Raw genomic sequence first — 18,222 nt, 5'->3', positions numbered from 1 at the left:
TCAAAATCTCCTTCACTAAAATTTCGTCAGTGAAATTTCGGCAACATTTCAGTGGCAAAAGCTACCTGGCAGCACTTAGTTATTGATACGATCTTATTGCAATAAGGAAGAAGTCACTGCAGTCTGTCTTTAATCAGACAGGATCCTCTTGTTCAGTCAATTTTCATCAGGAGAAAGGAATGACTACTCAAGACAGCAGCAATTGCAACACTTCCATATTATATGATCTGTTTATTCAAGATGAATGGCACCCTGAGCCAATTCTTCTCAAGCAAAGCTCAGCGAAAGCCAATAAGGTATAGCAGAATACAATCTCTCTATGCTGCTATCATAACTTCAATCTATCTTACTATCATAAAAGAGATAGTCATAAATGCATAAAAGTCCTTGCAAAGCTCTTTGATGTTATTAACAGTACGATACGATAGCATAGGAAGGAACCCGCTTTAGTTGCATTTCTCAACCACCGACGTCCATGCTTATAACCCCACTGCTTGCTGGAAAACATTGATTGTAAACTAGATGTAGTAAGAATCAATAGCAAGATACAAGCTGTAGTATCACAACAATTTTCTAAAGGTTATTAAACACATTTCATACGTTGACTGAGTTAATCAATCGTCATGTTTACTGCGAGACCTGTTACCTTCTCGTACAGCATACAGCATACCACAGGTCGATCTTATAATCTCCATTCTTGCAATAAATCTCTACGTATTGGATAGGACGATAAGAGGAGTATTTACTATAATATCTCACAGCGTTGACTCAAGTAATGAAATATTTAAAAGGCTTTGACAATAGACCTGCTGTATGCAGTGGATACTTACGATACACAGTATAGTATAGTTTATCGTTTATAAAAATATTGGCTCTGGTATCATCATCATCATCAAAATCATCCAATATCTCTTGTGTAGAATATGGTAATAACCTACTGTTTGCATAATTTAGTAGTCGTTTAAGGTACAGTAATCGACTGATCGAAAACAGTAACTACGATATTACGTAGAGTACATACGGTACTACCTTAATTTTATAATGTGCATCATTGCAATAATGAAACTTCGTAACGTGAGTCAAATAATATTTCCTTCATAATGCATTCTAGGACACCAATGATGCTTCAGCTGTAAGAAATTGGTCGCAGATAGCATTTGGTAAGACGTTCATAATTACTGCTAGATTTCTTCAAAATTAAATACCTATTAAAAAATAGCTCGATTGCTTATTTCCAGTCATCCTCGACCAATCACTACTTTTGACGTTAGCGATATGCAACTAAGAATTTAGTTGAGAAGCCCAACGTCTGCTAGATGCATAGTAAATCTATACTAGTACTTCTCCAATATTGATAGCCTTTAGCTAGATATTTTCTTGAAATTTTTCAATCAATCTTGTACTGCTACACTATGGCACTCGTAATAATTTTCACAATTTTACTATTATTTCATTAATTCAATCGCTATAAGACCTGGTCTATCGTAGCCAAACTTTCGAAATTTGAAGACATACTTCTAAATAATCTACCATTAATCACTACTACAGTTTAAAAATATTAATCGAACTTATAACGTGTCTCTACTCAATTACATCCTTATAGATCAAGTAAAATCGACTTACAAGGCCATTACATCTACATTAAGGTAACCAATCTCGATAAATTCTTCGATTGAAATTGAAATAAACAATCGTACATATTTTTATGATGAACTAATTAACTATTATTACACCAATATTTCTATACGCAAACTACTGTAGGTCCCGAGTTACAAGTTCTGCTGTGCCTTCCACTGTCAGTAATTTAATCAATCGACAAGCTGAATGGAAATTCGCAAAAAATAAGTAAGTTTATAGAATATTCACTTGATGAATTATATTAAATCTGAGTAACACATATTCGTATTATATTGATTATCAGTGTAAACTGTTTTATATAAATGGAGATAATGCAATTATCGCCTGTAAAAGCTATATTTTTATTTTTTATGGGATTAAATAGCGATGGTCGCTTAATTGCTATTCTAACCGATACTTGTCTGGAGCTGAGGTATGATACTGACAATAAGTACATATAGGCTTCGCTGCAACATTATTATTGCACCAGTATCTTGATAGAGTAAACTTATAGCAATACTGTAGCTATACAAAATTTTGCTATAAGATCCGAAATATTATTTTATGTGATTGCATGTCTTGTATTTGATAACGATAATCTGTATCATATTACTACATAAGGTCAGCTAAAGATGATTATTCAACTGTTGTAGCAACCTGTGCAGGTAATAAATGATTTATGTACATGATTTATGTGTTTTTGATCCTGAAAAATACCAAATGGTCATAAGCAAGCAGTGTTATAAACTTTATATTTCCATAGAATGATGCATTTACTCATATTTAATTTGTACTAATTAGTACATCAGGATCCATTTCCAAGATGGAGGCAGATAGCTTGGAGTCCCGATTCATCATTGATTGCTTGTTCATATAGGTGAATATCTGTTATAAAAACAGTAATATTTCATTTTAATGATGAAAGGTGTTCCTAAAACTTTAGCACCCTAAATTATTTGAATAATTATTTTCTAGTTCCGGAGATATATCCATTTTCGATTTGAGTGGAACTTTACTATACACAATAAATAGATCAAAGGTACAGTATAGTGACTATTTCTACACTAGAGTACGGATACTTTTATAGATACGCGGAACCTTTTACTTGCAGCCTATTGATACGTAATATTTCTTACGTTGATATTAATTATCTTGGCTATAAAATTGATATTCGCAATAGTCATTAACTTCTCGATAAATTTCTATTAGTTTGGTACTGATCCAACAGAAAAGGAAAGTAGATATGACGGTGCCATTGCTGCGCTATTATTCATCGACTATCATCAAACATCGCATTGGTAAAATGGTTAACTCTCCGCCAGCTTTCATTCCATTTCCTAACTTTTCATCTATTTCACATCTTACAGGAATAGTCAATTGTTAGCTATCGATTTTCAAGGACAATTACAAAGCTACTTTATTAGGTCTAAAATTATGTTTCACTTTGAAATATCATTCATAATTATGGCTATAAAGCTAATTTAATTACTTCACAATTACTTGGACATTTAGCGAAAGCAGTAATTACAAAGAATGCCATACCTTTTCCTTCTTGCCATATCATCCGCTTGGTGTCTCTACTGCTATATTTCATCAATATCATCGAATCTTAATTATTGGAGGAAGTACTCCCAGTAAATCTAAAAATGACCAATGTAATTACTATAAAAATGCATATGACTAAGCTCTATAAATAACAGTAGGCATTCGGAACTGGTATTTAAATAATTAATACAGAATGCAATTATTACTAAACTGAGCTCTTTTCATAGATGACTCGCCTTCAAATGCCAGGGGTTACGGCATTTCTTGTTGGCGAATCCTAGATGATGCACCACATTATAAAATAATCAATTCTGAAGAATTTGAGGTATACTGTCGTATTCACTGATTATCTTACCTTGTCTATCAACCGTTTGGAATAGAGCAAGATAAATCTTATAGTTTCTACTTCTAACACGCTATAGATAAATCTAAATAGTCCACTAAGCCGTATTACTGATGTATCAAGGAGGTTTCTCAAGGCAAACAAATCTGACCACCAAGTAATCAAAACCAAACTATAATTTCGCTCACTATATAATAGCTTCTACGCTATATGCTATCACATCAACTTAAGCTTTTCTAGCTACAGTTACTAAAAATTCCCATTTATTTTTATAGCATACAGTACACAAAATATCTTTGTCACCAAATGGGTCCCTTTTAGCCGTTGTACAGTGTTCTGGTTGTCTATCAGTCTGGGAGTTGCCGTCGCTTAGAATGAAAGCCGTTTGGCATATCGACGAACAGGTAAATTTGATTGATATTTTGTCTTGGTAACACCCGTAATGTAAATGACGTTATGACTTTAATACTTATACTCATTTAGCCTGATGTTGCAGCGAAAGGACAAGATCTCTCAATTACTAATTACAACTCTGAAACAAGTTTAAGTTCAACTTCACACAGTGCAAGTGGTACGTATCATTCATGTAAGCTTTATGGTACTTTACAGAAATTATAGCAGCAGAAATTTAATCTAATTAATTATTTACTTTCCATCGATGTAATGATTGGTCTTTAACAGACGATATCTCAAAAGCAATACTTGCCCTTGACTGGTGGTCAGAAACGGTATTTATATCATATTAGCCAGTATTATAAAATTACAATACGTATCTGGTTAATAATACTTCGAAACTATAATATTTCGTTTACCGTACGCTTATCAGAAATTTAGTTGCTCTCTATGATAATAATTATCTTTCGTAGTCTTTAGTATTAGTACGATCATCTGGCGCGGTTACAATTTCAGCTATCGAAAGCAGGTTAGTCATTACTACTTATATTTATTTAAAAGCGTCATACAAATTTGATAGTATTAATAACCAAAATCATGCTATGACATCATTACATTTGGTTTGATTAATTATTAGCCTTCAGAATTTATTGGGTAGTTCCCCTGAGTACTTCCAGCCGGGATCACATGTCATTGCCCTAAGTGATGGAGGCTTCCTCATCCTGGAGGTTATTATTTCACACGTTTTACTTTGCTTATACATTTACTGCAACATTGCTATAACTATAATAACACACCAACTTGGAATAATATTTTATATTTTAGGATGACTGCAAAGCAGTTTATAAAAAGTACGCAATGACAAGTTTTACGGATGATACAGAATCAATTGTAGATTCAGAAAGTGAAGAAGAAGCTAGTTACAACCTAAATGATGATGAAGAAATTCAACTTTCGACTTACGAAAAACTTACTGAAAAATTAAGACGAGTAATCAAAAAATTGCTAACGGATTCCGTCGTTACTTATTCTTGAAATTATACTATTATATTTATTCCTATAAGATTCTTTCAGAAATTGTATGTTAATCGATCCATTTATATGCTATTCATGAATAGGTGCTATATTTCTTAACGGAAAGCGATAGTTTTTTACAGCAAGATAAAGCACCAAAGTATGTGCCGACATGATTTTAGATAGATCTATCATATTTGTTACTTTCGGTCAATAATATTATTCACCTTAGGGTCCTGAAGAGAACCTATCGCTTGCTCTGCTTGAAGTCTACAACACCAGAAGAACTATATTCTAGAAAGGTATCATGCAGCTTTATAGTACGTACTAAGCGATTCACGTAATCACTCTATTTTATCTTGTGTTTAATATCCTACAGATAGATCAAGAAGAATATGGTGAGGCATTAACGTTAGCTGAATCTTACGGTCTTGATAGTAATTTGGTTTACAAGCGACGGTGGCAACAATCCAAAATGTCAATAATGGCAATTCAAGATTTTCTGGTAATACTATATAACTCTAACATAACTAAACTTTAATTATCGCTGGCATTACTATTGGTTGTAACCAAAACACTTTTATGTAGAGTAAAATCACAGATCGCTTTTGGGTACTAGAAGAATGCATTCAGCGAGTACCAATTGACATCGATGCAGTCAAAGAGCTTCTTCAATATGGCTTGTTAGGCACTAACAAAGCGGTTTTTCAGGCCGCATTAAACAATACCGATTTCGAAAGTAGTTTTATAATCAGTACAATTAATAACGATGATGATGATGAAAATTTTCAAAAGTCTGATATAATAAAACCCCAGCGGCAGCAGTCAACAATGGACGAACTATCTGACGAAGAATCTGTCCACAACCTCGAAATAAAAAAACTTCCTGATTTCAGCTGGTATATCTGACTTGTAGAATACTCGTAATAGAACCAAATTTTATCGATCACTGCTTAAAAGCATTACTTAAATATGTTTTGTGCATTTTTGGTACTATTGCTTTGCAATTACATTCAATCATCCTCAAATTTACTTTACTCTGTTTTAGTCTTAACGAAAAGGCAAAGAAATTATATCATTATCGACTAATTTTACTCAAGTACTTAGATAGACTACTTTTATACGAGGTACGGTATAATATATAACTGTTAGCAAAATAATATTAGCCATAAAATACTGGCTTACTAACACATGAGTAACAATTAATTACCTTGTACTATTAGAGTTAAGTGAATTATTGTTTATTTAATAATTTTAAAGATTATCCTTGGAGGTGCGCATTTAGCACCGGAAAGATTTTCTCCTATCGTATTTGAATCTTTTCGTTCATCTAATATTATCAAAATCACTACGGAATACGCCAGAGAAAGTAACTGGGAAGCGGTTGATATTTTATTCGCATATTTCTCTACAGTACTGACACCTCATAGATTGGCAATATTATCAAATTTTCCCGAAACATGCTCACCGAAGAAATATAAATATTTACTGCCGGAACTTACAACAAACGACGAAGTCGCCGCGCTTGATACAAATCGTATTCGAAGCGAAGACTGGTGCGAAATCGCATACGGAAACGGTATAGAAAGTGACATTGAGGAGGGCATTTATTTTCTGTATGCTGACTGCCCGCATTTGAAGGAATTCAGTCATAATCTAAATTCTGAGCTACTTACAGCATGGTACTTAAACCGAGCAACGGAAATTGAGTTTCTATCGCAGCAAGTTTCAAATGCTATTGATTTAATTAAGCTTGGAATGGAAAAGAATATAAAGAATTTAGAACCATTACTCAATAATCTCCTTACTTTAGAAGTAATGGTGTATGAATGTGGAAATGTATCAATTACTTTAAAAGATATATTAAGTATGTCAAATATTGAAAAAGTTCGCCTTCTTTTACATAAAAAAGGCGACAGCAGTTATGTAAGCAATTTTAAGTGTTATGTTCTACCGTATCTACATCGTTTGGAGATCTATGAACCCGGTTCCTATGACTCTGTAATACGACAATATCTTATTGAAGAAGCAAAACAAGATCTATCTTATTGCCAACTAATATTTCAACATTCTAAAGTAGGATCTACTAGTCCAATCATTCCTAATATATTTAGTGCAATATCAATTGCTGCGGACTGTATATACGCTTATTGTGGAAATGACCAGCTTGACTGTGCTAAGACTATAGTTGAATGTCTCCATATTTCGAGCGCCATAACATTAGATTCAGTACATTCATCAATATTAAAAGAATTAAAAAATCACGTAAGAACAGCTGAGATATTACATGATAGCAACTTACCCAGTTGCATAAGCGATATCAGGGAGATGATCAATAATGCAGAAGAGTCTAAAGCATTGATGATGACATTTACACGAAAAGCAACTGCTGGGCGAATATCTATATCAGCTTCTGAATGGCGATCGATTTTAAATCGAATGTTGACGATGGTAGAATCCTCATTTACATCAATAACCAATAGTGACTGTCATGAAATATTCACAGATTGTTTACTGCACTCAAGTGATATCAATAGTATATCACTAGCAGCTGAATTTCTTTCCTCATCACAAAGACAGCGATCTAGTAAAATTTCATATGAAAAATCTGTATCTTTGGTATTGAAAGCGGCCCAGGAATACTTTGATTCTTCCAAAGATTACTCAGACCGGAATACAAGTTATGCAAGGTTGGTGATGTATTTAATCTACTCTGTACACAGTACGCTGTACCTAATATTATTATGTGTCTAATTTCATTTTATTCTGAATCTTAGGAAATGTTTATCTTTAATATCAGTTACAACACCAGAGATTGAAGCGGAAATTAATTTAATAAATTCACTGTCCTATCTTAGCGATCTTGGATTATTTATGCTTCCCTTAGAAAGTAAGATTTTTTATGCTTTATTTCTAAATTGAAACCTTATTGCAAACTTTTAATAATTTTGAATTTCTTTATTTCTATTTTTAGTACGTCTTTGTGAAAATAGGTTAAATTTAATTAGGAATGCTCTTGGCGCAAATCCAAAGAATTATTTAAAATACGAAAAATTACTAAAATTAGGTAACCTAATTCAGATTTCAGCGAAGGATGAGGTTAGTCGAATAGGTCAAATTTTGACTGTAGTCGCTGAAAGCGCCATGGAAGAAAATGACTACGACTTTGCATATAAAATGTGTCAAAATCTCATGAATGATAACCACTCGAATGCTTGGCAAATTTGTTGGCGATTAGCAGAATGTAATGGATTTCCAAATTTATCTGATCGTCGTCGACTTATAGCGTTTGCATTGACACATTGTACGGCAGATGTTATTGAGAAATTGTTGATTGTCAAAAGCCATATTGAAATTCAAGAGTTATATTACAAAATTAATCGAGAGATTGGGACTAGTAAAACTCCCGTAGAAAATTTGCGGTCTAATGTTTTCAAAACCATAAGCAACAACCTTAGGCTCCAGGATAACGTAATAAAATGGATCTCTAATCCGTTTAGCAAAGAAGAGCATACTAAATCCTACGATTCCCAGTTAAGCGATTCTTCCAACGATGTGAACAGTAAATCGCTTGATAAAATTCTTTATGATACATTTTATGCTTCTACATATGGAGATAATCGTATATCTAACAACACTATAGCTGATTTGTTAGCAATTGATACAGATCCATCGTTTACGGATTCTAGCGTTTTACGAATGGAGAAGCTTTTTGAAAGCAATCAATTAGGAGCTGACTTTGATCAAGCGTCAGACGTATTTCTGTCTCTAGCCAGTAAATACGCCGATAACGATACGGTGCTAACTCTATCTTACTTATTAGCTTTACCTGATAGAAAAATGGCAGATAAATTTTTTAGACAATCGAATGTGGTATTAAATTTTAAGCTGGCTATTTATTACTATTCATTACAAATATATTTTATTATGCAAAAGACTGGAGATAGTGTTGATAAACGTTCTGTCTCTTTTAATCCAAATGAAATCTTAAAAACGGTTACTAACTTGATTGAAAGCCCTACTTCTGACGGCGATGACGTTACTAAATCTATTGTCGATGAACTTTCGAAGTTGTTGCAATATTATCAATCTGCTCTGAGTGATTATGTACAAGCACAAATTTTGCGAAACCTAGGAAGAGGTGTTGATACTGCTCGATTTGCTGTTGACGACGAATATAAATATGATACAATATTAGGTTTAGCTATGACTTTGCGAGATAGCGTCTTTAAGACTGCAATCACCCTTGCAGAACGGTATTCTATCACACATTGGGATATCTATATGGCTCATACCGAATGGCTACTTACTGATAGTGGTTTAGCTGTTTCGGCGATAGAGGATCGTATTAATTCAATGAACATACTCGATTTCTTAACTACTGACATAGAAAAAGCAAGACATCGTCTAGAAAATAATGTTTATCCAGCCATTCAGGGAAGCGATTATGGAATGTTAACATTTTATTTTCAATTCCTGAACACCTTAACAGATAAAAACACTCCTATTGAGGTTATTATTCTCTGTAGCTTATTGTATTTCATTCTGCAACTATCTCACTAATATACTTCATTTAGGAGCTCACAAAAGTGCAAGACTATCAAACAGTAATTATCAAGATGAAATCGGCGGCTCCAGGTTTGCTATCTAGGTCGCTTAGGCAGTTAGGCTACGATTACTTTGTATTTATCATGACTACTTCTAATTGAAAATATTATAGGTATTGACTTTAAGAAATTGTTTGACGAAGATCAACCCCTTGTAGTCTTAAAGCCGTACCTTTCATCTAACAACGTTCACGCTGTCGCAAAATTAGCTCCCAAAATTTGTAATATCCAGGTATACTAGGAAATTAGAATGATGAAAGTTATTTGTATTAACACTCAGTAATCTTAAAATAATTATGTATTGATACCAATACTTTTCTTCTATAATAAAAGAATAGCAATCGTATATCAGCCAGCAAGATATTCCTTACCTATGTTAAGAAAGTGTTTTGGCATGGAAATAAGAAGACTTCTAGCAAACCATCAACTACTGTAAATCTTATGCCCAATCAATGTATAAGTTATACTGTAGTTCAATTTCCACAGAGCGCTAACTAAATTTATATGATATTTTTAGTCCGGTTGGATCTCTAGATATCAGTCCGCGATCGACATTTTAAAACATTTAACACCAAATGATCTCGTTGATTACATGAAAGCAATCTTGTTTCAAGATGAATCCCCGGAAGAGGTTGGATGTTTATTTTTTATTTAATGTAGTGATAAAGACTATGAGCTAAGATTAGATAATGAAACTATCTTTAGCTATCGATGGACTGTCGAGTAAAATTAATAAAGCGCCTAATAAAATTATCAACCGAACAAGAAAGCAAGGACTCTTCGACTAGCAATGATGATGAAGCTACTGAGTATGAACTATCAATATAAATTCTGCTTTGAAATTTTCGTTAATAGTAATACATGCTATTATAATTCAATTCTAGTAGTCCGGATCAAGACTTTGCAAGATATAGTACAGCTACTAAACTCTTTGCTATAATACTAAAGCATCTCACTATGCTGAAAGAATCTAAAACTATGCAAGAATTAGCGGAAAAAAATGTACAGACACTTAACTTTACAATTTAGTTATACCTGTATCTCTAGAATTATATAATAGCGATCGTAAGAATATTGCCATGAAATAAGTAATTTCGATGACTTGATGCTTTTTAACATAGGCGGATTGTCTCAAATATGTGAGAGATTTCGATATGTCTTTATCCTCGTCAAAAAAGGTTTTACAAATTTTCTTTAGAAATTTTTTGCAATAGGATATGTAGGTCGATGTTAATGTACATGTAATGATGTTATGATAGGTTGAAGAATTGGCTAGAGATATGATTATGAAAGGTATAGGTATTCGTTATGTTAAAGAAATGATAGGAATTGCCAGGAACTGTTGGCCAAATCAAGTGACACTTTTCAATGTGATAAAAAGTGCTATCGAAACTACTATTACGGAAATGCTTGATAAGTATGATGGCGTTTTCTAAATTTTAATTTACAACTATCAAGTGCAAATGTGACCAATTTTGTATTGATAACTTTTTTTAGGTGCCGTAGCGAAAAATCATTACTAGCCAATATATCAAGTAGTAGTGGTAGTCCGATTGAGGCATTAAATACTGTTCTTTCCGGGATCATTTCTGAATCGAGCGGGAAAGTAGACAGAAGTGATGTGACAGATCTTTTATTTAGTTACTGTAATAGCAATACCATTGAACCGCAAATTCGCATTCAAATTCTGGACTTAATCGAAAAGGTACTTGTACTGCTTTATACGTTGTTCAATATATGTAACCCTAGTCTATTTAGGAATTCAACGTACTGTACAGTATAATGTATGTTTCGTTTAATAATTCTATATGGATATTTGTGATCTATGAACAGATATGCACACTAGAGAATGAAGAGTTTCAAAAGATATTATGTTTTAAGTCTAGCGTTGTTATTAAAGAAGCTTGGGATGAACAAGTAGGTCTCACTGTAAATAATATGTTACATAAATTTTTAAAATACGTCTATATGTATTCTAAGGTAATTTAATTTTATCTTACAATTTAAGATCACGTTGGAAGACGTTTCAACTGAACTTGGCAGATATGACCTATTTCAAAATCTACTTAGCATCACAAGTGAGAGAACAAAGATATTAGCTTTAGCCCATTTACTACACTTATGGCCGAAATTCTGCGAAATAAGGTTGTTATTACGTTGATGCCACATTATTGTACTTATTCAATAGAAATCATATTTTCTTGTATTAGTATCAATAGTTAATCATGCTATTCTCTTATCTATAATTGTCATATTTATAGCGAAGATACACAGCACCCTTGGATTCAAGTCTTGGAACAGATTATAACTTCGTGTGGTGCAGAATGCGAGAACGATATTATTGAAATAGTTAAGGGGTACCATTTGGCGGATGATCTCGATTTGACGGTAATCTATTGATAAATTTTAATATCTACGTGATAGTTTGATGATTTTATGTGTTTGTTAGGTAACGTTTCAGTGCAGAATAGGAATAGTATTTTATCAACAAATTACACTTATGTAATGGATTATGTATTATAGACCTGGGAAAGACTTTGGACATTATTTCGACAACATTCCCTTATACATGTGGCCGTTAAAACTTCTCTTTTCACCGATTACAAACCTTTACATGAAAAAGTTATCAACTTTATAAGATCCGACGAGGTTAATTATGTGTCAATCATATCATTACTCATTGTCATTGCTACTTTATAAAGTAATCTATTAACCGTAGTTATATCCTTGACTTGCCTAAAATGAGATAAAGATTCTTTAATTATAAAAGCCTTTTATCTGACTATATCTGTGTTTTTTCGTCATAGTTTCCAGTTAATTGTTGCGATGATGAAGAGTTAGTTAGACTTATTGTACGGCATCGTTTGGAGATAGAAGTTCTCGCTACCCCATTGTTCTGTAAAGTAACTGACTACATTCGAAAACATCCAAATGGCGATGCAGGCTCACGGTCGAAGTTGGAGCAGCTATCGCGCCGCTTGTATGACTCCGGACATTATCTTGAAGCAGGGACATTAAATTTAGAATACATTAATATCCATCCATTGCTAGTCAACGCAAGTAATGCAATAACCTTATTGCAACGGACTGAGACGGACTAATTAGCCTATCTATAAATATTGTTTTGATTCTGTAGAATGCAATTACAGTACCGCAGTCATTTGTCTGTCATTAAGATCTCTACAGTACTTGTTAACGATATCACTACTTTTACAATATTTATACAGTATGGTGATTGATATGTCTACAAATATTTAATAAATGATCTCTATTGCCTAATCATTGAATGATTAAAACATACGCTTATACAAGTTAACAACTTGTTATAGCAACATGTACAGTATTAATCAAGAAAAATTATAAAGGAAATGAGCAATTAACTTTGATTGGAAAGCTTTTTATATTATGCCATTTATTCAGTCAGATATAGGTAAAGTAATCTTAGGTTTTGACTACGCAGTACGTTTAGTACTTGATCAGATTTCTTTATACCGCCGATACACCATTTATGTAATCAAACCTAAAAAGCAAATAAAGCCAAAAATTGCGATTTTTCAAACATAAGAGAGTAGACTTTATTTTATTTAATAAATCTTTTTTCTCGATGCATTACGTATCATATCATGGTATCAATCTTTCTAAGTCATTAAGATTTTTAGTCACGATTTTATAGCTATTTCAGATCAAATTAAAAACGAAATAGCATTTAAAGTAGAAGTGTGCCAACATTTTTTAACCGCAGCTGTATACAGTAAAAATTATTAATATAACGGTCACATAAAAAAATTTCATCATCTATTCGGAAATAGTTATATGCAGTTAACCAAAGATTTACTATCCAGCAGCTCTCATTATGTGGATGTTGAAGAATCTAAGATAGTATGGTAATAACTTAAAATAAATTGGAGTTACATATAGGAAATGCTGCTCATCAACTTAATCTCCGGCTACTATTTCCAATACAATACCCAAAATGACAACATCATTTCGAATAATGGGGGTAATTTTAGCTGAGCTTATAACTGACTGCAGCATCAACTTTATGTATAAGAGTATTGAAGGATTTTAAACGGACTTCTTGAGAATTGAGTACAAATTGAGGACCAGATTCTTCCCAATTATCGGGAGTTTCCAGATCTTTATCTGTGTATATAAGTAAATCGAAGACACCTAGATATAATGGATAACCAACGTAAAGGTTAAACAAGCATGGCATTGGTCGCATTACTTTAATATTGATTTATCTTAATTGCTACATGTATACCGTGTCTAGCAATGTGCGTAACGTTATATTTGATATAACTAGAGGTATTGTCTAAAGGACACAGTATACAGTACCAGATGAACTATGATAGCCATAGTATTTTTCATTGATATCCTCAAATAATCAGCTTACATGTAGACTCAATTAAAGGTAGGAAAGTTACGGTAGCTACAATCTGTCGAATGACATCTTTAATTTCGTTTTGGATCTGTGAGAGCGGTTTCTCTTTATAATCGCTATCGCCTTTAGCTGTTTTATCACAGACAACATCAAATTGCCATCTTTCAATGACTTCATTTGTATCCACAGAAGTGATTACAAGGACCAACCTTTGGATCGTTTTAGCTAAGAGCCATTCTATAACATCGAGGATTAAAACAAGCATGAGTTCAACTTTGTCCATTACTTGAAAAGTGAAGGTCGTAACTCGTAAACTTAATTTATGTATAGTCGATTGATAATTTTACGTGAGCGTAGTCATTACCAATAAAATTACAGGCATTGCGCTTTGTATGATTACCTTTTAAATAACCATTGATTTTTTGCAAGTAATCATCTAATTGTTCGTCGTTAGTTACCCAAAGTGTTAATCCATACTTTTGTTCCTTTTTGAAAGACTCTGGTGGGTATATCCCTCGTTGGAATAGTATGCTAAAGACGAAAATATCAGTAATATACGTGTATATAATAAGACAGTAATACCCATTCAAAAGCTAGCTATTATAATTTATAATCAACGACTTGTTGTATATTTTTTCATCGATTGAAATAACGTTATTGACCATCGCCAGCAACGGCTCACACTATTCATCAACAACCAAGGCAATAAAGCAGACAGATACTACTTTCTAAACTGATTCAAATTGAAAAGAATGTTAAATTTTACAGTCTATTACTTTTCGAATACAGTAAAGGATTGGTGCACTATTATGTTGTAAAACTTGCAATCCTTCTCATTGGACGCTCATATATTGATTCCTATCCGCATGGCGCAGTTTGTTATTACCATACTCTACATTCTCATTTAAATTACGGTATTTTAAACGTAGCCTTCAACAAACGAATGAAATAATTCTTGAATAAAGAATATAAGTAACCATCATACGGTTATTAGCTGTGACTCTAGGTTCGCAATTTATAAGCCTAATGCCTGTGTAAATTAAATATTATTTGCCGAGCAACAACTTGACCATATCAAGTCAACGATACTCTTGATCAAGATACCAATACGAACCTGTTTATTCCGAAATCTGTTAAAATCGAAAAGAAATAAGAGCATAAAATACACTGTCCATGCTTCATATAACATAGATGCATTGAAATCCCTTACTAAAGAATTCTGCTACTATATCTGCGCTTCCTTTTAATGTGATTTTGCTCTTTGCTGCAGTGGCAGAACCCGCCATTTTTTTGAAATGCTAGACTGACAACCACTCCTACTATGAAGACTGACGGTGAAAACGTTGGTTATATACTGGACTTGGTGATGTGTTTCATACATTTAACTCTAAACTGACGTAACTTCTGCAGGATCATAAAAGGAGAAAGTAGACCTTTCATTTCCTCATACTGTTATAAGCTTAAGGTCTATAACCACACTGCATAATGCATACTGTGGCCGTTACATCGGTCAGCGCCATCTGTCCATACCGTCCAAGACTTATATTCCTAAACTACAACGGCCGTTTCTCTCTCCTCGACCAGACCTCAGAAGCTGCATTGATCCAGTTGCAGCTGCATCATGGATAGCTAACCATCAATTGAAAATTTCATCATGGTAAGGGCGAGAATGTGACCGATTTCAGTATTCATGTATTGATATTTGCTTACTCGCTTGCTTGTTGTTGACTACTGCTCTATACAATGGTAAAATAGTATAATGTGGAAGGGAAATTGTCATACTGTTGCAAAGCTGCAGCTGTTTTCTGATTCCAGCATTCGCATACTTTGATACATTTATGTACAGTACTATTTATATTTTGATAAATGGATATTGTCGCATGTATATATAGTGTGCAGTAACAAATTAATTGCATTATTAGACGGTTATTTCAAAGTTATGATGCAAATATCATACACTATATTTGTATATTTTTAAATAATGAACTTATTGTTAATTTTATAGCCAAAGATAAAGTTACTCGGTAATAAATCGAAAAAAGCACTGCATCCTTATTCTCGTAAAGCTGCTCAATTAACCAAAGAAGTGCATCGTGTCGAGAGAGTTAATAAGTATGCTTATAAAAGTGCATAAAACTACCGCTCTTTTTCATATTTTGCATCCACTTAACACAAATATTGCAGTATCTACATGAGCTGATATTCTAACATGCCAGTTTGGATCGCCTCAATGACGTCTTAAAAACTAAAATTTTATTCTTAGGGGAAAAGCTGAACGTGCAAATGTTGTCATCACAAATGGTAAGTCAACGAGAAGCACTGATAGATTTTAGATTGGAAATCACTGTAAACTCGGTAATAAATCTATTATTTCTGAATTCAATGTTACGCTCAACTCCAGCCAAGAAGCTACGGTGGTTTCAGCAACAATTAGATCCAGATGTAACAGTGTATACGAAAAGTCAACTATGCCAGCTAATAGAATTGTAAGCTATTTGTTTATGCTCATTTATTGTCCTTCTCCCTAAAGTAGGACTAACGCTGTATGCTCTATGATAGGTATCTAGAGCGATTTAATACCGAACTAGAAGAAATTGCCAATCTTAAGAAATTAGGCAGAAAGCTAGATTCTAAAGCCTCACGAGAAGGTAATATTCAACTCATTCTCGAGCAGGAAAGGCAACAATACAGCAGCAGCGGATTTGGTAAGCTGTCATTTTTGACTGATAAAGTCATGCCTGCTGCACTAGTCAGTTGTAAAAAGTGATTATTTGGTCATAATGTATAATTCTTTGCCACTAATAGAAGCGCCTGATTTAACGAGGGAGGAAAATTTAAAAAAATTTAGGTACTGTATTGTCCTCGTTCTGACTGCTATCCTTTTCTGATAGCTTCTATTTATAATTAATTTAATTTTAATCGCTTTGAAACCTACGAATCTGTAAATGATACTGATTCGTTTTATAAGAATACTTGAAAGTGTGATCCAGTGCGAACTCATTTCATTCTGATTAATTGTATTATGATTTTTTCAGAGAATGGAATGGAGACTTGAAGGGCTTACCAAATGTCGTAACTTGTAAATTTTATGAAAAAGACAAATTGGATAACTAATCATCTGTATTATATATTATGCTATTGTTGGAAAAATTCACGTTTTATTGACCTCTATATTTGTAAATATACAGTATATACCATGTACACTGTACAAGTATAGGATAATTTTCCTTTTCAGCTTTGCCTGATCACTGCAACAACGATATTATAAGCTAATAAACTGAGCGTGATATACGATGTGCATAATTATGTAATTGTACAGTATTGACATGTTGTACCGCACAAAGTAAAAGTAACCTATCTACACACTTGTAGACTGTACTGTATATACTATAGACCGTATTCCTTTTCTTTATATATCTATATGCCATACATTAATAGTCAATCCTATTCAGGACTAAATGGGATAGGAATAAAGATACTTTACTTTGCAGAGGTCCAGTAATTACGTGCAACAAATAGGGTAAAGATACGATTCAATCATTTTGATGGAGTTGCTAAAACAAACTGTACGTATAATTAATTAATCATCTCCTCATGAAGAGGACTGTTGTGACTATAACTAAAATGGATACCAGATTTACATGCTAATATCCATCAATGCAATGAAGCTGAAGTGTTGTATTTGGATACAGTTGATACCCTTTGATATTTTACTACGCATTACTCTTTAGTTGACTGTAAGGACAAAGAGTAGTTGATCTTCTCCTTCATAAGTTGAGCTCGGGAAATGCCTAGTCCAGTCTAGCACAGTAAACTACGTGGTTGCCGGACATTCTTGTCGGTGCTATGCAAAATATTCTTGTTAATGGAGCTACATTATTTTATTGAATGTTGGAGGGGTGAATTCATTTTTCATTGCTACGCCCTGTTAAGTGTAAAAGATGAGATTTTTTATCCTATCGCACCCCTAAATCAATGTCTTCCAGCATCAGATTACAAATGTGTGAAAAAAGATATCGGACATCTTTTTTGCATACGTCAGCTAAAAATGTGTAAAATAGATGTCGTATCCTTTCTTGGTATTATACTACAAGTGACACTACAGCCTACGACATCTGTTTTCCATCTAGGTGTAGTCTAGTAGTTAGTCAGTACAGTACTGACAGTGAAAAAGGGTCAGCGACGGTAAAAGGCCGGTCGTTCAAGGTGGGTGCTAAAGCTATGCAGACCCACCATTACCATTTTACGATTCTTTTCAAGTGTTGTGCAATTGTACCGTGCTAATTAAGCTGCGATAGAGCATCTCGAACAGCACTAAA

General features: G+C 33.4%; 3 protein-coding genes across 3 annotated transcripts; 2 read left to right on the top strand and 1 right to left on the bottom strand.

Moving 5' to 3' along the window:
- Positions 1 to 179: 179 nt before the first annotated feature.
- On the top strand, positions 180 to 12,620 carry TRIADDRAFT_54605 (uncharacterized protein; the record flags this gene model as incomplete). The annotated part of the gene is made up of 35 exons (XM_002111024.1): positions 180 to 296; positions 1,112 to 1,160; positions 1,604 to 1,646; positions 1,762 to 1,845; positions 2,003 to 2,050; positions 2,239 to 2,282; positions 2,419 to 2,494; positions 2,593 to 2,656; positions 2,827 to 2,915; positions 2,985 to 3,041; positions 3,130 to 3,272; positions 3,390 to 3,487; positions 3,781 to 3,909; positions 3,989 to 4,076; positions 4,187 to 4,233; positions 4,372 to 4,427; positions 4,536 to 4,626; positions 4,724 to 4,888; positions 5,017 to 5,072; positions 5,145 to 5,214; positions 5,292 to 5,417; positions 5,501 to 5,811; positions 5,961 to 6,039; positions 6,173 to 7,602; positions 7,690 to 7,802; positions 7,887 to 9,424; positions 9,490 to 9,550; positions 9,633 to 9,751; positions 10,037 to 10,150; positions 10,641 to 10,697; positions 10,779 to 10,936; positions 11,017 to 11,224; positions 11,353 to 11,499; positions 12,043 to 12,168; positions 12,327 to 12,620. 35 exons carry the CDS (start codon positions 180 to 182, stop codon positions 12,618 to 12,620), a joined length of 6,495 nt encoding a protein of 2,164 aa, XP_002111060.1.
- Positions 12,621 to 13,525: 905 nt separating this feature from the next.
- TRIADDRAFT_23206 (uncharacterized protein) lies at positions 13,526 to 15,189 on the bottom strand (the record flags this gene model as incomplete). Its single annotated transcript, XM_002110474.1, has 5 exons — positions 13,526 to 13,689; positions 13,916 to 14,140; positions 14,304 to 14,434; positions 15,018 to 15,033; positions 15,114 to 15,189. The coding sequence occupies 5 exons, from the start codon at positions 15,187 to 15,189 to the stop codon at positions 13,526 to 13,528; spliced, it is 612 nt and encodes a 203-aa protein (XP_002110510.1).
- Positions 15,190 to 15,557: 368 nt separating this feature from the next.
- TRIADDRAFT_54603 (uncharacterized protein) lies at positions 15,558 to 17,017 on the top strand (the record flags this gene model as incomplete). Its single annotated transcript, XM_002111023.1, has 7 exons — positions 15,558 to 15,560; positions 15,909 to 16,015; positions 16,167 to 16,204; positions 16,305 to 16,389; positions 16,463 to 16,608; positions 16,709 to 16,751; positions 16,939 to 17,017. The coding sequence occupies 7 exons, from the start codon at positions 15,558 to 15,560 to the stop codon at positions 17,015 to 17,017; spliced, it is 501 nt and encodes a 166-aa protein (XP_002111059.1).
- Between the last annotated feature and the right edge of the window lie 1,205 nt (positions 17,018 to 18,222).

Source organism: Trichoplax adhaerens, genomic scaffold (assembly GCF_000150275.1).
Source record: "Trichoplax adhaerens TRIADscaffold_3 genomic scaffold, whole genome shotgun sequence".
Taxonomy (NCBI): domain Eukaryota; kingdom Metazoa; phylum Placozoa; class Uniplacotomia; order Trichoplacea; family Trichoplacidae; genus Trichoplax; species Trichoplax adhaerens.
Note: the sequence above shows the minus strand (reverse complement) of the source record. Positions and strands in the feature narration are given on the sequence as shown.